Source organism: Aquarana catesbeiana, linkage group LG13 (genome assembly GCF_042186555.1).
Source record: "Aquarana catesbeiana isolate 2022-GZ linkage group LG13, ASM4218655v1, whole genome shotgun sequence".
In the NCBI taxonomy this organism is placed as follows: domain Eukaryota; kingdom Metazoa; phylum Chordata; class Amphibia; order Anura; family Ranidae; genus Aquarana; species Aquarana catesbeiana.
The window spans coordinates 196,610,750-196,634,853 of record NC_133336.1 but is presented as its reverse complement, the minus strand read 5'-3'; the positions used below and the strand labels follow the sequence as shown (position 1 = coordinate 196,634,853).

The 24,104-nt window shown below is 45.3% G+C and overlaps 1 protein-coding gene across 8 annotated transcripts in view; it reads left to right on the top strand.

The window, feature by feature from the left end:
• MEF2D (myocyte enhancer factor 2D) overlaps positions 1-24,104 on the top strand; it is a 266,321-nt gene that overhangs the window by 180,397 nt on the left and 61,820 nt on the right. For all 8 annotated transcript variants that reach the window (XM_073610216.1, XM_073610214.1, XM_073610211.1 and 5 more), the window contains one exon: positions 14,003-14,206. In XM_073610216.1, coding sequence (XP_073466317.1) covers positions 14,003-14,206 — 204 coding nt within the window. The remainder of the gene's footprint in view (positions 1-14,002; positions 14,207-24,104) is intronic.

Here is a 24,104-nt window from a genome sequence, read left to right as displayed (position 1 = left end):
ATCAGAAGATCCATGCATTCCTATGGAACGGTGGGTGTTTGTGTGCGTTGGCACCTGCCTACCTCCAGGTATGATCAGGCTGCCCGCTTGGGCTGATCAGATCGGGGGCATCTGGGTGTAAACAGACAGGAGTCAGTTTACACCTGGTGGCCCATAGAGTGGAGCTGGGTCTGTCCTTGTCTGCTCTACAGAAACTGAGCAGACACGGACCTGTCATCCACCCAGTTCTGCTCCGATCAGCAGGGTTCTGCAAACAGATCCCCTGCTGATCGGAAAGGAAGTTGCCCGTGTGAAAGGGCCCTTTTACCTCCATTTATCTCCTGAAGAATTGGACATACAGTCCAGGAAACGTCCTGCAACTTCCAGTACATATTGTGAGAAGCTCACAGTGTGCAGTAAAGGCAAAAGTAAGAGATTTCAGTACAGGAGAGGAGATTGTACAACTGTGCAAGCCTGAAGGAAAGGCTGGAGTTCAGCTTTAAAATAAGGCTCTTGTGGTCACCAATAGGTATCCATGCCAACTACTGGCTTTGCTGAGAGCCAGTTTACCCAAGATGCAGTGGGTTAATGGGGCATTTAAAGAAAAATTCTGCGTCCCCTTGCTGAACTTTCTCTGTGATCAGAAATCCCCTTAAGTGAAGGTAAATTCCCTTTTGGACAGTTCCTACCAAAGCGTATGTCCCCATTGGAAGATTTACGCTGTTCAGATGACTACTTTAAACTTTGAAATTCCCATCACTTTCTTTTTATGGAGACTGTGACCACAAAGACAAATAGGGAGGGCGAATCTCCCCAGTGGGATTTAACCCTTTCAAAACCAGCATTAATGTTTGCACGTCCCCTTATCGCTGCTTGCATGTCAATCCCTTGCCCAGCTGCCTTGTGGATCAGTGGTCAATATTGGAATATTGGATGGTATGTAGCTCTCAGTGGTGGTATGCTATGTGCCAGCAATAAATTAAAGCTGAACTCCAGGATCAGCATATATTCTCTAAATACATTTGCCATGTGTATTCTTCTTGAATCTCGATTTGCTTTGTGTATTTTTTTTTTTTTCCCAGAAGCGTGCAGTAATATGGTATGAAACTTTCTTCCTGTAATAAAGACCAGTCACTGCTGCTCCCTCTCCTTGTGCAGGGTGGCTGGTCTTGTCTCCGCCCCCTCCTGTAGTTTTCTACAGGGAACATGTTGTGGGTGAAGCCTGCTAGGCCCTCCCACGGCTCTGATTTTTGCACAGGCTCTGTACAGCACAGTCACGATGTCACTTCTACTTTTTTTTTAATTTTTTTTGTGATATCTGGCTTTGAAAATGCATTTGTTGTACACAAAGTGGATTTATACCCTCTGTGGCTATTGAGGAATCAGTGCAAATGAAAGTTTTTGTGCCTGGAGTTCAGCTTTAGAACCAACCCCTTCCTGTTTATTGGCCAATTATCAGAAAATGAATCCTGTAGCGTCTCTTCTTTCTGTAAGGTCACTAACTGATTGTTTTTGGAAGGCCTGCCGAAATTGTTTACATGTTTTTTTTTTCCCCCCTCTTAAAAGAGAATAGAAGTGGCTGCAGAATTTTAGTTTCTGCACAGCGCTGAAATACGAAACAGCCGAGGCGGTTTGTGCCAAAACAAGGCTTTTGTTTTACGAGGCTGGCCTTGATCATCGAAGGAGCCCCTGAGCTACAGTCCTCTCCCACAATCCTCTGCTGCCGTGTGCAGCCTGCGACAGGAATACGCTGCCTCTCGGATCTCAACAGGGGCCTTGATTGGCGATCGCGTTTTCCAGCTCTGTGATCATGGCACTGATGGTGAAATGAGGCAGCAAGCAGCTGTTCCTTTCTATATTGCGTGATGTCAGCGTGCATGACCGGCTCGTTAATGACACGGCGTGGTGCCAAGCCTCTGCATTCCTATGTACTGGCAGCCAGGGATAGGGTTAAACCTGGTTACAGCTACCGCCTGTTAATTCTCTGTAAACCCAGTGAGGCACAGGGCACTTTGTACCTCCTGACCCAGTGACGTTTTGAGATATTTGAATCAGCGCAAAATATCACTGGTTTCCGATTAAAAAAACATCTATCTCTGGGTTAAAGGACACACCATGGAAAACCAACATTTTAGTGTTTGGTAGATGCCAGAAAGGTAACCCAGTATCTCTTGAGGACTCTATTTGGTGAGATCTCTGTGGGTTTCCTGGTCTGCACACTTGTTTTGCCTATTATGAGGGGTTCCCACCATCCCTGCACTGAGTATCCAGGTCTGCACACCAGCTCTGCTCATTATGAGAAGTTCCCACTATCCCTGCTATGAGTTCCTGGGTCTGTACACCCGCTGTGCCCATTATGGGGGGCTCCCACTATACCTGCACCGAATTTTAAGGTCCACCCACCGGCTGTGTTCATCATGAGATGCTCCCTCCATTCCTGCTCTGAGTTCTCTAGTCTGTACAGCTGCTGTGCCAGTTATGAGGGGCTTTCACCATTCCTGCACCAAGTTTCAGGTTCTACCCACCTGCTGTGTTCACTGTGAGGGGTTCCCATCATCCCTGCTTGATATATTTTATATTATGGAAAATGTACCCCCCCCCTGCAGAAAGAGGGGATACTTGACAGCCAGGAATAAAAATATTGTAATTGTATAACTAATTATTTGTCAATACCAAGCTTATGAACTTATATTATGTACTGTAGCCAAATGTTCCTTGACCATCACACCTATATGAGCTTTTTGGACATCCTATTCTAAAACCATGACCATTAATATGGGGTTGCCCCCCTTGCAGCTATAACATTCTCTACCCCCCCCCCCCCCCTATATAGTCTTTCCACAAAATGTTGATGTTTGTGTCCATTAAGGCAAAAGAGCATTTGCACAGTCGGGTACTGATGTTGAATGAGAAGACCTGGCTCACAACTGGTGTTCTAGTTCATCCTAAAGGTGTTCAGTAGGGTTGAGGTCAGGACTCTGAAGGACACTCAAGTTCCTCCACACCAAACTCATCAAACTATGTCTTTGATATGGCCTCCATTTATGAGGTCAGGTACTGATGTTGCATGAGAAGACCTGGCTCACAACTGGTGTTCCGGTTCATCCTAGGGTTGAGGTGGGGGCTCTGTGAAGGACACTTGAGTTCCTCCATACCAAACTCATCAACCCATGTCCTTATGATATGGCCACTATTGATGAGGTCAGGTACTGATGTTGGATTAGAAGTCCAGGCTCACCAACAACATTCCAATTCGTCCCAAAGGTTTTCAACAGGGTTGTTGACGTCAGGGCTCTGTGTAGGCCACTTGAGTTCTTCCACACTAAATTATTCAATCTGCAGTATGTCTTTATGGAGCTGACTTTGTACACAGGAGCACAGTCGTGGTGGAACAGAAAAGGACCTTCACCAAACTGTTACCACAAGGTTGGAAGCTCACGATTGTCTAAAATGTCCTTGTATGCTTCATTTGAAACTCACTGGGGGCGGTGTCCACATATGTTGTGCCTACATTTTAGAACAGTGGTCTCTAAACTGTGTCCCGGGGGACGGATTCGGCCCTTTGCCCGCTTTTATTTGACCTTTGGGGCACTTTTCTCCGCACTGATACAAGACACTTTTACTCCCACTGACACCAACAATGGAGCCTAATTCCTGCTACTGACATTAACAACAGGGCACTTTTTCTCCCATTGACACCTTTGATGGGGCACTATTCCTTAAACTGGCACCAATGATGGGACACTTTTCTTCCACTGATACCAATGATTGGACACTTTTCCTTCTACTGGTATCAATGATGGGGCACTTTTATTCCCACTGATACCAATGAATGGAGCACTTTTCCTCCCAATGACGGGGCACTATTCCTTCCCCTGATACCAATAATGGGGCACTATTTCTCCCACTGATACCAATGATTGGACACTTTTCCTTCTACTGGCACCAATGATGGGGCATGTTACCTCCTACTCATACCAATGATGGGGAACTTTTCCTCCTACTGACACCAATGATGGGGCACTTTTTCTTCTACTGACACCACTGATGAAGCACTGTTCCTCCTACTGATACCAATAATGGGGCACTTTTTTTCCTGCTGACACCAATGATGGGGCTGTATTTCTTCCACTGACACCAATGGCTGGGTGGTATTCCTCCCTCCCCCTAATAACAAGCATCGTTCACTCATACTGACACCAAGACCATTTCTACTCCCAATCACCACAGTACGGCCCCCCTAAAGTCTGAAGGACAGTAAACTGGCCCTATGTTTACAAAGTTTAGAGATCCCTGATTTTAGAGTAATCAAGGTTTCTGTTTGATAGCAATTCTTAGTTGTTCACCCAAAAGCCACACTGTTCCGATTTATTACCCAGAGACCTTTTGCGGCATGCCTCCTTTGGCCTACATCTTGTTTTTAAAGCCCCTGGCCTTCCACACCTTTGCACTGAGAATTCGCGCCACAGGAGAATTTTAAAGCCTCAACAAGCATACAAGGGCCTATTACAATGAAGCGTTAATATAATTCAGTAATCCCTCCTAATAAGCGGCTCAGCATGACAGAGGCTTTTTTCCAGGTCTCCACCCCCCCTTCCTTCTTCCCAGGAGGAGCGAGTGAGATTGCATGGCAGAGAGAGACATTAATTAGCTCAGGGCCTGGCCTGGATACTGTTATCACACAAAGTGGATCTGTAGACACGCTGAATTAAAGAGCCGCCCTTATCTTGTTGACGGGGCGACGCAAGGAGGGCTAAGGGGCAGGAGCGGAGTGTCCGTGTGCCACCCTGCCTGCTGTGGAGGAGGGGGGGTGGGGGTGGTTGGCAGGAAGGAAGAGGAAACGCTCTGATCAGTGGCTGAAGAGGAAGCCCTCTCTGGCTACGATAGTGACACTTTCCATGCTCACCACGGACATTTCCTTAAAAAGAAAAAAAAGAAAAAAAAAAAAATCACAATTTCATTCTGTGATGAAGAAAAATCAGTTGCCTTTTGGTTCAAATTTGCAAATATCTAATTATAGGCAGCTCAGAATTTTTTGGGATATTGCCATAACAACACTATACCGCTCTCGATGACAATGCGGTCTAATTTTTGCCAGCTGTGCTTTATTCATAAAATTCTAATAAAATTTTTTTTTATTTCAGCATTGTATGTGTGTGCGTATTGTACGAGACTTCCATCCCATTTGGGAAGCTGCCATCAAATTTTTTTACACTTTCCATCCAATCTTAGAAATGATTGGATGTTATTTAAAGTGGTTGTAAAACCTCAGACATGAAATATGAACAAAGCCTATCCCTCTATAGTTTGTACTTATCTCAATTAAGAGCACCAAGTGTCATTTCTGTCTGCTGCTTCGTGCCTTTGCTATCAGCATGAATCACTTCTGACAAGTTTTCCTGACACCAAGAACAAAATGATGACAGAGGAGGGACCTCCAGCTGATTGACCAACTGTGCTGTGTGAAGGGGGGGTTGTCCCTTCCCTCCAAATCAGCTCTCCTCACTGGGCTCTGCAGAGTGTAACTTCCGCTTTCCACCCCCCCCCCCCCTTTTTTTTTTTTTTTTTTTTTTTTTTTTGGAACGCTCAGACAAGCTTATAAATTCTGGACTTTGAACAGATGTAGAAAAGAAAGGGCTGTAGATAGACGGGTACAACTTATGTAGGATAAGTTTTTTCAATCCATTTGGCAAGTCCCCAGAGTACAGCAGTGAATACTTTGTGACCAAGTATGGTCTGGGAACGGAATATTGTGTAGGGATGGAGAGCAAATGCAGGAGAGTTAAACTTGGTGGAGAGTAGAAGCTTGAGAGGTCAACCTTCTAACAGTTCTTTCTGTCTCTTGGGGACTCTATTGATGAGATATGTTCTGCCTCTCATTGAAAAGGAGGAATGTTGTAGTGAATCCACCACTTCAATCTACTGCAGAAGTAACAAGAGTACACCAGCGAGTCCTTTACGACCAAGGATGGTCTGGAAATCGAGTAATGGGTATGGAATTTACTGATGCCTATAGACCCATATGTTTTTTTACTGAAGCTAAAATATTTTTTTTTAGGTTGACCATAGATGGGGCTGATATCTGTGTGAAGGCAGGCATCTATATAGCCTGGCTATGAAAGCTTTTATTTCGGAACATGTTTGAAGGTCTAAACTGGTCTTATTGCCCATAGTGACCTGTCACAACACTACATCTCAATCTGTTCCCTGCTGTGTTGTGTTATCTCTTCCAGCCCCCTCTGGTCTCTGGCACATATTCTTGCACACCTCCCCATTGTCAGATCTTCTATCTCTACAGTCTTTTGTGTGAAAACATTAAGAGTCACTAGAAATCATCTGTGCTCTGCGAAATTCAGCAGAGCCGTACAACAGAATACAATAAAAAGGCCTAATTTGGAATAACAATCTAAATCGGGGTTTCTCAACTAGGGTTCCTCCAGAGGTTGCTAGGGGTTCTTTGATCTAGGGTTCTTCCAGAGGTTGCTGGGGGTTCCTTGATCTAGGGTTCTTCCAGAGGTTGCCAGGGGTTCCTTGAGCAATTTGTGCCTCTCAGATAAGTTCTCACTGACACCATTAATATTTTTAGCTATCTGTAAGGGGGTAATTCTTCCCAATGTGTAAGGAGCATTCTTCCTACAGAGCATCACACTAATGTATCATGAGTTGTAAATATAGGCATTTTTAGCTGGGGTTCCCTGAGACCAGAAAGTTATTTTAAGGGTCTCTCTGTGTTAAAATGGTTGAGAAAGGCTGAGCTATGTGTCTGTGGTAGGTTAGGTCTTACAAAAGGCATTTTGAGCCTGTACTCCGGCCTCTGGCGGTGGGATGCGAGACCTAAGAGGCCTCTGACCAGCATTCCTGGAAACAAGGTGATGAGAGGGTGATGGCTTAAGGGCAGCTGGCAGGAAGATGTGTAGCATGGATGCCACAAGAGAATACAGACTAGGTTACATGAAAATGAACAGAAACTGCACGTGGCTCTAATGTCACCTCCAGGAGCTGGAGCGTAGAAAATTGTAGTATTCTATACACTAGGACTGTATTATTCTGTTAACTACGAAGGCGGCATTCCTTATACAAAAAACATTAAAAAAAAAAAAAACACAAAAAAAAGTGCCATACACTAGAAAGGTAGCATTTTGCAGACTTGGTAAGCCAGGAGTGTGGTATTCCATATACTAGGAGCAGAGTTATTTTTTGAGCGGGCACACAGTTCCGGCTCCTCCAGTGCTGGATGTATTTAATGACCAGGGGTGCTGGGGTGTGCTGGAAGGTCTATTGATGCTGGGGGATCTACTGTTGCTGGGTGGTGATCTATTGTTGCTGGAAATGGAGGAGCTTTTGCTGCTGGGGGGTCTTATAATGGTAGGAGGGATCTACTTTTGAAAGGGATCTATTGTTACTGGCTGCTGGAAGGTCTATTGATGCTGGGGTGGATCTATTGTTGCTTGGGGGTATTTTGTTGTTGGTCTATTGTTGCTTGGGGGTATTTTGTTGTTGGTCTATTGTTGCTTGGGGGTATTTTGTTGTTGGTCTATTGTTGCTTGGGGGTATTTTGTTGTCGGGGGTCTATTGTTGCTTGGGGGTATTTTGTTGTCGGGGGTCTATTGTTGCTTGGGGGTATTTTGTTGTCGGGGGTCTATTGTTGCTTGGGGGTATTTTGTTGTCGGGGGTCTATTGTTGCTTGGGGGTATTTTGTTGTCGGGGGTCTATTGTTGCTTGGGGGTATTTTGTTGTCGGGGGTCTATTGTTGCTTGGGGGTATTTTGTTGTCGGGGGTCTATTGTTGCTTGGGGGTATTTTGTTGTTGGTCTATTGTTGCTTGAGGGTATTTTTTTTGTTAGTCTATTGTTGCTTAGGGGCATTTTGTTGTCGGGGGTCTATTGTTGCTGGGGGTGGGGTCTAATTTTTGCTGGCTGCAGGGGATATATTTTACTGCTTTTCTTGTTATTAAAGAGGAGCTACAGCCATTTACCACCCCCCCCTCATTTTTTTCGCTGCTTACCTTTGACATTCTTCAGCACAATAAGCATAGTCACCTAGCCAGCAGGTCCAGCGTTGAGCCGCTGGGATCCTCCTCTCTGCAGCAGCTGCACGAGTCCGGCCCGCCATGTTGTTGGATCAGCTGCCGGCTCTTCCGGGTGCAGACACCGCTCGGCCTGCCCCCTCCTCTTTGCCGTCATGCATCCCAGGAGGCACCGGGGCTACTGCGTCATTCGCCTCTGCTAATTCCAGGAAAGCGGGGGGGCGTGTCAAAAAATGGGGAAAAAAATGTGAGTAAAGGAAAAAAAGAAAAAAGAACCCGATATCAGCTCTGTGGAGGGGGGAGCAAGATTGAGAGGAGGAAAGTGCAGAGGGAGGGTGAAGGTCTGCTTTAATAACAAATTCCATACAAATTACCTTGCACAACCAAATGATACTTGATTCTGTATTCTTTAAAAAGGGACAGTATCAGAGGTGTGGGTATGGGATGGAACAAAGGGACGGTTCTCCAAAGTGGGGAGGTGGTGGAGACAAGGGGGTGACTTGGAAGGGGGAGAACCTGCACCTAATCTCTAGGGAAGAAAAACGACCTGTTCCAAGTGATGGTACAAAGCGCAGTAACACAAGCAACCAGTCAGATCTCACTTTACTAAATTCGGAAGACCCAAAGGAGAATTCTGATTGGTTGATATGAGTTGCATTGCTTTTTTTTTTTTTTTTTTACTGAGTTTTAACAATCAGCAACAAACTATCCCCAAATATAATGATAGAAATATTGCTCAGATCATGTACCCAGCACAGACCTCTTTTATCTTGTACCCCATCTGACCACATTTTTTTTTTTTTTTTTTAAATCCCTTCATGTGTATAACACGGCTGATGTTTTTCCCTTACGGATTGTTTTATCTTTATCAGAGAGCTGAATACATTTTGTCTTTATTATTCTGTGAGTGTGTGGGACTCCAGACGAGGCTCCGCTTGAGAAGACTGGCTCTAGAGGCCGCGTCAGACAGGCTCCTGACTTGAGATTATGTCCAGACGCTGCCAAGGCCCTGAGCAGCCCCCTTGATACCATATATCTGACAGGTGATGGATTCAGACACTGACTGACATGGGAAAACCTCGCAGCCGGGGTTATATGGAGATGTGAAGGAGGTGGTGGGGGGACTTCGAACAGTGAAAAACTAAAATCGTCAAATGGGCCTGCTGTGATGTCACAGACAACATGGAGGTTGCTGTGAGGAAGGCGAGATTGTTTTTATTGTGCTTGGAAACTTGATCTTCACTTTAATTCAGTAAAGGTGGCAAATTCAAAATATTAAAATTTATTTGGCCCCTCCCATTATACCCATTTTACTGTAAAAATCGTTGACCTCCAGTTTACGTCCTATTGGCTGGGGGAAAGTATTTTTAAAGCCATCGTAATCCAAGTACTAGCTCTGGTTTTGTCCCCATAAATATTTCTAATTGGTTGGATTGGTAATAGATGCCATAGTAGCATTTTGTACATTGGGAAGATATGTATTGACACCAAGTACAAATGATCGCATAAAAAGTCTTTTTGAGACATTTGTTAGTTAGGTGTATCAGATCGAACCAACATGTTTTGGGTATTGTAATAGAGCAGCCATTCCCAAGCAGGGTTCCTCCAAAGGTTGATGGGAGCTTGAGCTCTGGTCCCCATCTGATGGTACTTGGGTAGTTCTGGATCCAATGCCACCAGAAATAGTTTTAGCTGTCTGTACGGGGTGGGGCAGGCATTCTGGCCACCATGTTTCAGGGTCATTCTTACCACTGGTCACCATTGTAAGGGGCTTTTTTTCATTAACTACCAATAAATTGTTTTTTTTCCATGGGTTCTCCAAGACCCAAAAATGATTTAAACTTTTCCTCCAAAGGTTGCTAGGGGTTCCTTGAGCTCTGGTCCCCATCTGATGGTGCCAGTGTAGTTCTAGGCCCATCGCCACTGCATGACACCAGTACTTGTTTTAGCTATCTGTACAGGGGGGGCATTCTAACCACCATGGTACAGGGTCATTCTTCCCAGTGGGCACCATTGTAAGGGGCTTTTTTTCCATTCACTACAAATAAATAGTTTTAATAGTTACCCAAGACCAGAGAATGATTTAAAAAGATTTTCAGGGGTTCCTCGAGTTCTGGCTTCCATCTGATGGTGCCTGAGTAGTTCTAGGTCCAACACCACTGCATGACACCAGTAATTGTTCCCACTGGTCAGCATTGTAAGGTGCATTTTGCCATTGACTACCAATAAATAGTTTTTTTCCAGGGGTTCCCCCAAGACCCAAAAGTTATTTCAAAGTTTTCTCTGCCTACAGGTTCTCTTTAAGCTCTTCCCACACAGGAGCAGAATCAAAGAAAATTGTAGAAATAGATTGAAGAGTTCAGATAATACCAGTTTGCGGTCATTTTAAAGCAAGCGGCCACGTATGTTTTACTGAAATGTATGATGCATCTAGAAACTTTTTTTTGTTAAATTTCTCTTTAATTCCAGTTTCTCTATGAATACATAATTTGCAATGTGAAGTAATTATCCTTCTCTCTCCTCCATTATAGTCGGGATTTCAGTCCTGTGTGTATTGGTGTAATGCAGCCTATACAGAAAACACAGCTGCTGTGAGAGAGCCTGGGTTGTTAGGCTGGGGGGACATAGGGAATTCAGGTAGGAAAATGAATATTTAATGGCTTATTACACCTTGAATCAGATTGATGAGCAGAGAGAAATGTATAAGGGCATTTGATGAATTTCAGCTACCCACCAAGAGGCTAAAACAACAATAAAATTAATTTAGAACTTGACTGTAGGGTCTGTGCATGAATGCTTCTCGGGAGAGTATAACGGTGACAGGTGCTCTTTAAAAGCTAAGGCCTCCCAGAATGGTTATCTCACTTGTGGGTGGATGGTGGTAAGGCAGCTATCCTTTTGGCTTTCATATCTCAGGGTTTTTATAGAAGGGATATTGGTAGAAGAGATTTTAGTAGGACAGACGGGATTTCGGTAGCAGGGTAGAGGGGATTATAGTAGAAGGGGTATTGGTGGAAGGGTAGAAGGAATTTTGGTAGAAGGAATCTCAATAGAAGGGATCTCTGTATAAGGGATTTTGGTTGAAGGGTAGAAAGGATCTCGGTAGAAAGGATCTCGATAGAAGGGATCTTGATAGAAGCTTAAAAGGGATTTTGGTAGAAGGGTAAAAGGGATCTCGGTAGAAGGGTGGAAGAAATCTGGGTAGAAGGTATCTTGGTAGAAGAGATATTGAAAGAAGGGATCTTGTTAGAAGAGTAGAAGGGATTTTGGAAGAAGGGTAGAAGGGATCTCGGTAGAAGGAATCTCGGTGGAAGGGATTTTGGAAGAAGGATAGAAGGGATCTTGATGGAGGGGATCTCGGTAGAAGGGATTTCGGTAAAAGGGTAGAAGGAATCTTGGTTAAAGGAATTTTGGTAGAAGGATAGAATGGATCTCGGTGGAAGGGTAGAGGGGATTTTGGTAGAAGGGATCTCTTTACCGGAGTTCCTGGTGCTGCTTCCAACATTAAAGTAGAAACCCTAAATGAATGACAGTTTGCTAAAGCACTGTGTATCATAAATGATCACATTTGTATTTCAAACTAGATATTCACCCTTTTTTTATACATTGTTACATCTCGGTGCTGTTGATGTCATGCAGCCTCTTTGCAGGAACTTCCTGCATGCACTCCAGCCATGGTTGCATGTCATGGTGACAACAGTGGGCCAGGCTTGCTTCATTTATGTTGAAATTGCCACTTGTAGTCCTCATCAGAAGCCCTTAGTGACTGCTTTAGAAGCACAGTTGCGAGACGGGAACAGAACATTGTCACCCTATAAAAGGAAATGTCTGAACAAGGACTTTCATGGTAGGATCACCATGGTAGAGGTACTTTAAATACAGGCTGCGCTGTATAATGAATATGTCCTAATAATTTTAATGCAAAGGAAAAAAAAAAAACTAGTTTTACTTCTTAACTGATCTTATGGTTTTATTGCATTTTATAACCATATTGTTTTTATTATTTTTTTTGTGCACAGTATCTGCCTAAAGGTAACATTTTTAATGTAGTATACTGTATCTTGTATAATAATAAAAAAAATTGGTGCTGATAAACCGGTTTGGGAGTTATTATTAAAATTATTATCAGTAGTAATAGTAAAAGTGGTTTATATTTACAAGCTTGTATTACAGTCAGACAACCAAATGGAGCTTGCTTAAAAGAAGACACACCCATTCATGTCAGCAAAAATAAATGGGAACTTTCCATTTAGATGATTCAAAAGCTGGTACAAGCTTAAAAAAAAAAAAAAGAAAGATTAGTGAGGTACAGCATAAGGGTTATGGAACGCCATGGGGGTATCTGGTGAGGAAGCTGGGTGTCAGGGTGTGTGGTGTAAGGGAAACAGGGATATGGAGTATGGTGTAAGGCAGGGGTCTCAAGCTGGCGGCCCTCCAGCTGTTACGAAAATACATATCCCATGATGCATTGCAAGGCTGACAATTACAAGCATGACTCCCACAGTCAGAGGCATGATGGGACTTGTAGTTTTGCCACAGCTGAAGGGCTGCCAGTTTGAGACAGCTGGTGTAAGGGTTACATGGTGAAATGAGGGTGCAGGGTGAGGAAGCTCGGTGATGGGGTGTGTAGTGTAAGGGTTGCAGGGTGACCCAGCCCCTCACTCTGCACCCTTTACCCATTACACCCCATCCCATGATGGGATGGGGTGTAAAGGGTGACATGGGGTTGCAGGTGGAGGAATCTGGCTGATGGAGTTTATTGTAAGGGTTTCAGGTTGATATGGGGGTGCTGGGGTGTGGTGTAAAGTGTTACCAGGTAACATGGGTGGTGTGTATTAAAGGAGCTGAGCCATAGGGGGTGCAGTGTCAAGATGACATGGTGATGCAGGGTGAAGGACTGGGTAAGAGGGGGTGAGGTTTAAGGGTACAGGGTGACATGGGGGCTCATGGTGAGGAAACTGGATGACGGGGGGGGGGGGGTGTAAGGTTTGAAGAGTAATAATGGGGTGTTGGGAGGTGGGGTTTGGTATAAGGGTTTTGGAGTGACATGGGGTTGCAGGGTGAGGAAGCTGGGTGATGGGGTGTATTCTAACAGGGATATAGGGGTGCTGAGTGACAGGGTAAGGTGTAGAGTTGCATGGGGACATGGGGGTGCATACTAAGGGAACTGAATAACAGGGGGTGTAGTATCACATTGACATGCTTGGTTGAGGAAGCTGGGTAAGGGTTACAGAATGACATGGGTGTGATGGGGTGTAATATAATGGTGATATGGGGTGCTGAGTGACCAGGTAAGGTGTAGAATTACATGGTGACATGGGGGTGCATAATAAGGGAACTGATAAATAAGGGGTGTCATGGTGATATTTTGGGTTGAGGGAGCTTGGTAAGGGGAGGTGAGGTGTAAGGGTTAAGGAATGACATGGGTGTGCTGGGTGACGGGTGTGCTGGTAAACCTTACATTTCACCACTGTCATCCAGCACCCTCACCCCAATATCACCATGTAATCTCATACATGGCACCCCCTCTCACCCAGGTTTTTCACCCAGTCTTGACGCCCTGTAACCCTTACACCACACCCCATCACCACTATGTCACATGCACCTATTTTCAAAACTGATTTTTACTGTACATGGAGTTAAAAAAAAAAGACAAAAATTGATAAGTGCACAATGCATAGTCTGTAATGGAATCTTCATTTCCACCACACAAGCAAATGGTCAGGCTTTGTTTATTGGCCACACTTGTAGAACAGGTGGCTTGGATAGCACAACAGGTGCTCTTTTTATCTGTAGCACAGCTGAACACAATAACACATCTCTTTCGCAACTCGAATGAAGGGGGATTCACAAGGGTGCACAAGCGTCGTGGCAGCTGCACAAGCGTGTGATTTAACCCCTCCGCTTCCCCTTTTGCTCTGTGAAAAATGTTTCCAACAAGTTGGCGTGACTTTTGACGGCCATTTGACGCCTCTTTATTCTCTCTCTCTCCCCGCAGGTGACGTTCACCAAGCGCAAGTTTGGCCTGATGAAAAAGGCCTACGAGCTCAGCGTCCTGTGCGACTGCGAGATCGCCCTCATTATCTTCAACCACACAAACAAACTGTTTCAGTATGCCAGCACCGACATGGACAAAGTGCTGCTGAAATACACAGAGTACAACGAGCCTCACGAGAGCCGGACTAATGCAGATATTATAGAGGTGAGCGCTTAACTGTATTATGCAAAGAAAACTGTTGGTCTAAACATTCCTCCGATGTTCTAAGATGTTCTCTGAAGCATACCCAGAGCCATGGTGGTCTTTCCTCAATCCCCTTCCTACCTGGGCAACCCATTATTCTTCTTGGTGCTTTATTCTAGGAGACCTGAGAATAGACTTGTAATGCTAATGAAGAGAGGGGGACATGTCTGACCAGGTCTATTGGATTACAGCAGCCATTCTCCTTCAGGATTCCTCTTGAGGTTTCTAGGGGTTCCTTGAGCTGCGGGCTGATTCACCTTCCGTTTTAATAGTGCCTGCATTGTTCTGGGGCCAACACTTGGCAGAGCCGGCTGTAGTACACCATTGATATTTTTTGCTATAAAAGGGAATTTTTTTCCACTGATCCACCAATAAATTGCTTTAGCAGGTGTTACCTAAAAATTATTTCATGGGTTGCTCCGAGGTAAAAAAAAATAAGAATGAAAAAGGCTTGATTGCTGAGTGCCTTGGACAACCTAGTCATACTCGTTTATTCATTTCTGAAGAGAGGGGGCATGGCAGACGGGACCTGTTACATTAGAGTTTGGGCAGCCTGGTCAAACTGTGTTGCCTATTGAGGAAGAAAGTTGGCATGTCTGGGAAAGAGGGGGTGTGGCTGGCCGGGCCTGTTAAATTAAAAATGCCCCCTCTTACAGGATGGCCAGAATGATACCCTTGCAGTTGTTCCACTGGCTCTGCCAAGTGGCATTGGACCTGGAAATATGCAGGCACCATCAGATGGAAGGTCACAGCTCAAGGAACCCCTAGCGACCCCCTGAGAATCCCTAGGGTTCCAAGGAAACCTGTTTGAGAATGGCTAGTCTAGCATCTACTGAGCACTAAAAATTAGGGATCAGTGGAAAAAAATGCAACTTGTGTTGGCGGCCAATGGGAATAATAGTCAAAATGCCACCTTTACAGGCAGCCTAAAAAAAAAATGGATCTTCTGTTGGCCCTCAAAGTGGCATTGACCATGCAACTATAAAGGCACCATCAGATGGGAAGTCACAGCTCAAGGAACCCCTAGCCACCCCTTGAGGATCCCTAGGGGTTCAGGGAACCCTAGTTGAGAATGGCTGGTCTAGCATCTACCAAGCACTAAAAATTAATTGGGGATTAATGGAAAAAATCCTTTTTGTGCTGGCGGTCGGTGGGAAAAATGGTCAAAAGGCCACCCTTACAGACATCCTAATTTTGTTCTGCTGACTCTACCAAGTGGCATTGGACCTGGAATTATGCAGGCACCATCAGATGGGAGGTCACAGCTCAAGGAACCCCTAGCCACCACTTGAGGAACCCTAGTTAAGAATGACTGGTCTAGAAATTAATTGGGGATCGATGGAAAAGATGCCCCTTGCGTTGGTGTCCAATGGGAAGAATGGCCGAAATTCCAGCCTTACAAACAGCTTAAAAAAAAATTGGCTCTGGCAAGTAGTGCTGGCCCGGGAACTATGCAGGCACCATCACATGGGGAGGTAAATCAGCCACAGCTCAAGGAACTCCTATTATCCTCTGGAGGAGCTCTAGTTGAGATTGGCTGGATTACAGAATGGCATGAGTAGCCTGGTCAAACTCTAGTGCCTATTGAAGGAGGAATGGGGGGGGGGGGGGTTATGTCTGAGGAAGAGAGGGGGAGCCTGACCAGGCCTGTTATATTAGAGTTTTGGCAGCCTGGTGAAATGGTTGTTAGTACTAGGCCTATTTTACGGAACATCTACAGTAATTCTGTAACTTCAGTTGGGCTTTATATCATTCAAAGCTGTCTTCTCTCATCAGGCGGCCTCTGTACACAAATCTTTATTTGTTGTTTTACAAAAATAGCAGGAGACATTTTTAAAACCCAGGCAAGCTGAAGACAGGGCGCCGTTGTCAATATTTGCGTGATTTCTCATAATTATATAGTGCTACGTTTTTGGGTTGTGGGAAGAAACTGACATAAACACGGGGGGGGGGGTGAAGGTACAGTCCATGCAGATAGGTCCCTGCTGGAAAGCTAACCAGGGTCCCAGTTCTGCAAGGAAAGCTTGCTAACTACTTATCTACCTTATATAGTACATGTTCCTTTTTTTTTTTTTTTTTTTACGCGTATTTATATTTTTGTGCAGGTATTTCTCCTAAAATATTTTTTAACACGCCACTGTTGGTGCCTTCCATATCCCATAAGGTAAATAAATGGCCTGACCTTCCATAAGGTAAATAAATGGCCTGACCTTCCATAAGGTAAATAAATGGCCTGACCTTGTCCGGGTTTTATGAAGGTCCCCCAGTCATTTTGGTTTGCATCATGGCAGATCATTTTTAGAGTAGGTTTACCGCAGAGGATTGTGGGAGTTTTATAGAGGGCCTCAATACTGCTTTCAGAATGACCGTGCTTTGCATGCACTTTGCCTGTATTTATTGCATCTGAAAGTTGGGTTGACATTTTAAAGCCCGATAGAATTTTTAGTTTAAAGACAAGCTGGGTTCATCAGCACAAAAAATGTTTATGGTCTGAGCCCTGGTTCACACTGCTGCAATGCAGGAAACGCAGTGATTACTGTGCTTTTCCCGCACCACATTGCAATCGCACGGCGTAGATGAGATCTGCTGCGGGTGACAATGTTAGATTAACGGAACAGATTGCAAAACACAGTGTGATTGCCAGAATCACATCGCATGGGTGTGAATCAGATGCAGAAAAAAGGGTCCTGCACCATTTTGGCACAGATGCGATTTGAGCCGTTCAAAATGTATGGCTCAAATCGCCATGCACAGGCATCAAATGCGATGCGCACAGGAATGCGGTGCGATTCCTGAGTGAATCACATGCGGTGTTGCGCATGCACTAGTGCAAATCCAGGCTCAGTCTCAGACTAGGAAAGCCTATGAAGGTTCTTTACTTTGTGTGTGAAAGCAGTGGTCTCTTCGCAGAGCTTCTACATGTCCCCCTCTTCCCCACCCCAACTCCTAGAGATCTCCAATCAGCAGGGAGCACAACCTTTGCTGATTGCAGGGCTATAGGTCTGACTCAGCAGGGGACACGTCGGACCTTTGCAGAGCGACCACTGCTTCCACACAGAGAGCAAGGGTCCTTCTGTTTGGTGTTCTGGCATGGGACAGGCTTTTTTTTTTACTGCAGAGAAGGGTCCTTGCTCTATGTGTGAAAGCAGTGGTCTCTTTGCAGAGGTTCAGTGCCCCCCCCCCCCCCAGCTCTTCGAGATCTTCAATCAGCAGGGAGCACAACCTTTTTCTGATTGCAGAGCTATAGGTCTACCTCTGCAGAGAGACCACCGCACAGAGAACAAGAGTCCTTCTGTTTGGTGTTCTGACCCTTGCTCTTTGTATGAAAGCAGTGGTCTCTTCTCAGAGGTTCTACATGCCTCCCCAACTCCTAGAGATCGATAATCAGTAGGGAGCATGACCTTTGCTGATTGCAGTGCTAAAGGTCTGACTCAGCAGGGGACATGTCAGACCTCTGCAAGGAGACCACTGCTTCCACACAGGGAGCAAAATCCTTCTGTTTGGTGTTCTGGCATGGGACAGGCTTTTTTACTGCAGAGAAGGGTCCTTGCTCTGTGTGAAAGCAGTGGTCTCTTTGCAGAGGTTCAACATGCCCCCTCCCTTAGAGCTCTCCAGTCAGCAGAGAGCATGCCCTTTTCTGATTGGAGGCAACGTCGAGCCTCTGCAGACAGGCCACTGCTTCCACTTTGCTGATTGCAGAGCTATAGGTCTGATTCAGCAGGGATCATGCCAGACCTCTGCAGAAAGACCACTGCTTCCACACACAGAGCAAGGATCCTTTTCTGTGGCTTTCTGATGGGGGAACAGGCTTTATTACTCAGGCTGTGGTTGCTTTTTGAAAATAAACGGTAAGACATTGAACATCTGTTGTTTTAATGCACCTGGAGTGTATTTTGCTGACTTAAACTGAAAGTTCAATTGGGCTTTAAAACGTCGGCTGGAATTTCCTGCATTAGGTAAACTGATTTCCGACTCTCGTATCAGACATCCAATAAAGATTACAAGGCAATACACCTTTGCTTCTTTTAAACAAACTCTATGCACACATTCATGGATGCAATAAGTAGAAACTTTTCACTCTCTTTTTCTAGTATACTCAAAGTTTAAATTTATTGTGTCCGTGGAATGTGTGCACAGCGGTCATTTTTTAAAAGAGGTATATCGCCATATAATCTTCATGGGAAGTCCGATATGAGATTCGGAAAGCAAACAAAAGCCAATTTTAGGTCATGTTGGAAACTCGGGCTGAAGGTTTAAAATATTGAGCTTTCAATGTAAATCCACTACATACATTCCCGATACATCAAAAAGGTGTTCAAAGTCTTATGCCGCGTACACACGGTCGGACTTTTCGTCTACAAAAGTCCAACTGACGCCGACGGACTAAAGCTGGCTGGTAATCCGATCGTGTGTGGGCTTCTCCGGACTTTCAGCAGACTTTTTCAGCCTCAAATCCGACGGACTTTAGATTTGAAACATGCTTCAAATCTTTACGTCGTAACTACGACGGACCCCGAAATCCGCTCGTCTGTGTGCTAGTCCGACGGACAAAAACCCATGCTAGGGCAGCTATTGGCTACTGGCTATGAACTTCCTTATTTTAGTCCGGTGTACGTCATCACGTACGAATCCGTCGGACTTTTGTGTTGTCGTGTGTAGGCAAGTCCGTTCGTTAGAAAGTCTGCTGCAAGTCCGCCGGAAGTCTGTCGGACAGGCTGTCGGACTTTTGTAGACGAAAAGTCCGACCGTGTGTACGCGGCATTACAGTTCAGTATTTTTAAAAAAAGCAGCCACAGCCCGAGTAGCAAAGCCTGTTCCCTGCCAGAAATACCCTTGTACTCTGTGTAGAAGCAGTGGTCTTTCTGCAGAGGTGTGACAGGCTCTCTGCTGAGTCAGACCTATAGCTCTGCTATCAGCAAAATGGATGCAGTGGTTTCTCTGCAGAGGCCCGGCGCTGCCTGCAGTCAGCAAAGATCATGCTCCCTGCTGACTGGAGAGCTCTAGGGGAGGGGGCCTGTTAAACGTATAGCTTTGCAATCAGCACTGTGGATGCAGAGACCTGACGTGCCCTCAATTGAGTGAGACCTAGAGCTCTGCAATCAGTGCCGTGGATGCAGTGGTCTCTCTGCAGAGACCTGACATGCCCCCTATTGAGTGTGACTTAGAGCTGTGCAATCAGTGCCGTGGATGCAGTGGTCTCTCTGCAGAGACCTGATGTGTCCCCTATTGAGTGCGACTTAGATTTCTATGCAGAGGCCCCACGTTTCCTAATGAGTGAGACTTGTATATCTGCAATCAGAAAGTAGAAGCAGTGGTCTCTCTGCAGCGGTTGTCCTGCTCCCTGCCGCGTGAGACCCATAGCTCTGCACACGCTTCCCTAATGGGTGAGACCTACAGCTCTGAAATCAGCAAAGTAGAAGCAGCGGGCTCTCTGCAGAGGTTGACCTGCTCCATGCTGAGTGAGGCCGATAGCTCTGCAATCAGCAAAGTGGAAGTGGTGATCACCATTCAGAGGCCCCACATGCTTCGTAGTGAGTGAGACCTATATCTCTGCAATCAGGTTGTAGAAGCAGTGGTCTCTCTGCAGAGGCTGACATGCTCCCTGCTGAGTGAGACCCATAGCTCTGCAATAAGTCAAGTGGAAGTGGTGATCACTATTCATAGGCCCCATGGGCTTTCTAATGAGTAATGCCTATAGCTCTGCAATCAGCAAAGTAGAATCAGCGGACTCTTTGCAGAGGTTGACCTGCTCCCTGCTGTGTGAAGCCCATAGCTCTGCAATCAGCAAAGTAGAAGCAGCGGCCTCTCTGCAGAGGTTGACATGATCCCTGCCAAGTCAGACCTATAGCTCTACAATCAGCAAAGCTCTTTGGTGATTGGAGAGCTCTTGTGGGGAAGGGAGGAGGGGGGAGTTACATGTTGATCCTTAGCAGAGTGGTTACTGCTTACACACATAGAGCAAGGATCGCAGCATGCTGGCAGGGTACAGGCTTTTCTACTCAATGACTGACATTGAAAACCTTTTTGTTTTGGTGCACCTGGTGGATTTAACCTCTTGGCGCCGAGAGTACGCAAAGATGCGGCCGATTGGTGGGTGGGCCTTGATGGCGAGAGGCTGCACATTCGCGTACCTAAATGTAAACAAACGTGCCGAGAGTGCGCGCCCTGCAGTCCCACTGCCGGACAAAGGCAAATGCCTCGTCTCCTACCTGGCTGGGTTCATGCCACCGCAACATGCACTGAAAAAAGAGCACCGCATGCACTACTCCCTTTTTGTTTTTGTGCTGAGAGCGCGCTCCCTGCGTGATCTCGGCACAGTTGCCGGCGCTGAACATGACCGCTGGGACAGCCAATCACGGCGGTCACATGATCCAAAACCCCACCCTAGAATCAGAATCCCTTTAAAGGGCCGGGAGGCACCAAACTGAAAGTTCATTTGGACTTTAAGACTGGAAATAGTTAACAGTCTTCACAAATGACTTTATGGCCTTTGGCGGCCTTTGCACGGCGGCGTCATAACCCAGCAGTGTGACACGAGCTTGCATTGTGGGGTGACACAGGAAAAGCACAGGGCCTGGGGGGAAGGGGGAGAGCCATCATCGCTCTTGTCTGAGGATAACGCCAGAGCCCCTGTCCAGCAGAGTAATTAGCCCAGATAGCGTCCATTATGGGTTTTAATCAGCACAGCCTTTTAGAGACAATTGGCTTGATACCTTCTGCTTCCAATGCTATCACTGGCAAGGCAGCGAGGAGGAAAACGTGTTATTTTAATGATAAGAGAAGCCAGCGCCAATCCAGAGCTGGTTTTATCTGCCAGATAACACGCTGATTAGGGCTCGGTGCTTGTAGGGTCTCCAGGGACGTTCATGGCTCCTTGCCTTATAAAGGAAACCGAGGTCTATCCGGAAGGAAAGTTCCGTATTGTGTGTTATAAACCTGGAAAATAACATTATGTTTTTTGTTTTTTTTTTTAATAAACTTTCATGAAAACGCCAGGGAAATTACTCCGAGAAGCTTTTATTTATAGCCGGCAGGCGGCGATTTAGTTGGCGGAGACCAAATTCTTGCGAGACTGTAAGAACGGTAGAAAAAGGTGACCGTTCAACGGTACTTGAAAAAGCTGGGGGGGGGGGGGGGGGATTCAGAGGTAAAAAATATAGAAGGAAAGAGAAACACGTGACACTATTAGGTTGACCTTATGGGCATATTCACACCAGGTACGGTAGGACTGCTTTGGGCAGCTATTCCAGTGCAGTCCCACTGCTGGACAAGGGCAAATGCCTCGTCTCCTACCTGGCTGCATTCATGCCACCACATGTACTTAAAAAAAGAGCACCACATGCACTACTCCCTTTTTTTTTTAACACAGTGCGACACAATCCACAGAGGAAAAGATTACAACGCACACCGCAAAAAAAATATGGTGGTCCTACACTATTCATAGAATGAAAATCCACAGACTGGCACTGCGCTGTGCCAGTAGAGCCTAATAAAATGACACTGTGTGACATTTTAATATAGTTTAAAAAGAAATAGAGAGGGTGAAATGCCACACTCCCAAAAAAAAAAAAAAAAAAAAAAAAAAAAGTGCAGATGTAAAAGGGAAGTGAAATCCGCTTCAGCCTGACCTCTCCTAGGCCACGCCCTAAAGCGCATCGTCCCACCGACAGGGCTTAGTCATGAAACGCGTCGGACCGTGGCATGGGGGGGGGGGGAGTCGTGCTGAAGCCACTTTCACCTTTCTTCACACCTGGGCTGTTTTGTTGTTTTTTTTTTTTTTTTTGGGAGTGCGGTGTTCCATCCTCTTTCTTCCCACATGTGCACATAGAGCTGGGATGGGCGCTCTTAATGCCAGCACCTACAATATTAATGGGAGTCACTGGAGCACTGTAGGACTTTGCTTAGAGTGATGTCTGATGTTTTTGGGGTTTATTTCAATAACGTTTATTTAAAAGAACAAAATAAACAGTGTGATGTGTCCTGCTGGCTCTGCTGTCATCCTGCCTTACACCAGTGGCTGCGTTTTAACCAGCCATAAATTGTATACAGTGCCTTGAAAAAGTATTCATACCCCTTGAAATGCTCCACATTTTGTCATGTTACAACCAAAAAACGTAAATGTAATTAATTTTATGTGATAGATTAACACAAAGTGGCACATAATTGTGAAGTGGAAGGAAAATGATCAATGTTTTTACAAATATGTGATAAGTGTGGGGGGCATTTGTATAGCGCCCCCCGAGTCAATACTTTGTAGAACCACCTTTCGCTGCAATTACAGCTGCAAGTCTTTTTTGGGGATGTTTCTACCAGCTTTGCACACCTAGAGTGACTTTTTTGCCGGTTCTTTGTAAAATGGCTCAATCTCTGTCAGACTGGATGGAGAGCGTCTGTGAACAGCAATTTTCAAGTCTTGACACAGAATCTCAATTGGATTTAGGTCTGGACTTTGACTGGGCCATTGTAACACATGAATATGCTTTGATCTAAACCATTCCATTGTAGCTCTGGATGTATGTTTAGGGTCGTTGTCCTCCTGGAAGGTGAACCTCCGCCCCAGTCAAGTCTTTTGCAGACTCTAAAAGGTTTTCTTCTAAGATTGTCCTGTATTTGGCTCCATCCATCTTCCCATCAACTCTGACCAGCTTCCCTGTCCCTGCTGAAGAAAAGCATCCCCAAAACATGATGCTGCCACCGTGTTTCACGGTGGGGATGGTGTGTTCAGGGTGATGTGCAGTGTTATTTTTCGCCACACATAGCATTTTGCTTTTAGGCAAAAAAGTTCAATTTTGGTCTCTTCTGACCAAAGCACCTTCTTCCACGTTTGCTGTGTCCCCCAAATGGCTTCTCACAAACTGCAAATGGGACTTCTTATGGCTTTCTTCTTGTCACTCTTCTATAAAGGGCAGATTTGTGGAGAGCACGACTAATAGTTGTCCTGTGGACAGATTCTCCCGCTGAGCTGTGGATCCCTGCAGCTCCTCCAGAGTTACCATGGGCCTCTTGGCTGCTTCTCTGATGAATGCTCTCCTTGCCCGGCCTGTCAGTTTAGGTGGACGGCCATGTCTTGGTAGGTTTGCAGTTGTGCCATACTCTTTCCATTTTCAGATGATGGATTGAACAGTTCTCTGTGAGATGTTCAAAGCTTTGGATTTACTTCTCCACAACTTTATCCCTGACCTGTCTGGTGTGTTCCTTGGCCTTCATGATGCTGTTACCTAAGGTTCTTCAACAAACCTGAACAGAACAGCTGTCTTTATACTGAGATTAAATTACACACAGGTGGACTCCATTTTTCTAATTAGGTGACTTCTGAAGGCAATTGGTTAGTTAGGGGTATCAGAGTAAATGGGGCTGAATACAAATGCACGCCACACTTTTCACATATTTAATTGTAAATCATTTATCATTTTCCTTCCGCTTCACAAGTATGTGCCACTTTGTGGTGATCTATCGCATAAAATCCCAATAAAATACATTTACGTTTTTGGTTGTAACATGACAAAATGTGGAAAATTTCAAGGGGTATGAATACCTTTTCAAAACACTGCATAAATTTATGAACAAAAATGTAGTACATTGCTGCATTAGTTCTCTTTTTTTTCTCCTTTATTTTCACCCAGTGATCCTGCCAGTAACACACTTCTGTCGTAGCGTGACAACTATCACCGCACTGTAGCTATGAAGCAGCACAGTTGTCACTCTGGGACAGGACATTCCCCCCACATTCTATTAAGTGCCAGGATACCCTTTGCTATGGTGGACATGCACGTGATGCCACTGGGTGCCTTTGATAGACCTATTTCAGCTCTTGTGTTTTTCTTCTGTACCCTAGCCGGTGATAGCTGATGTTGGTTGG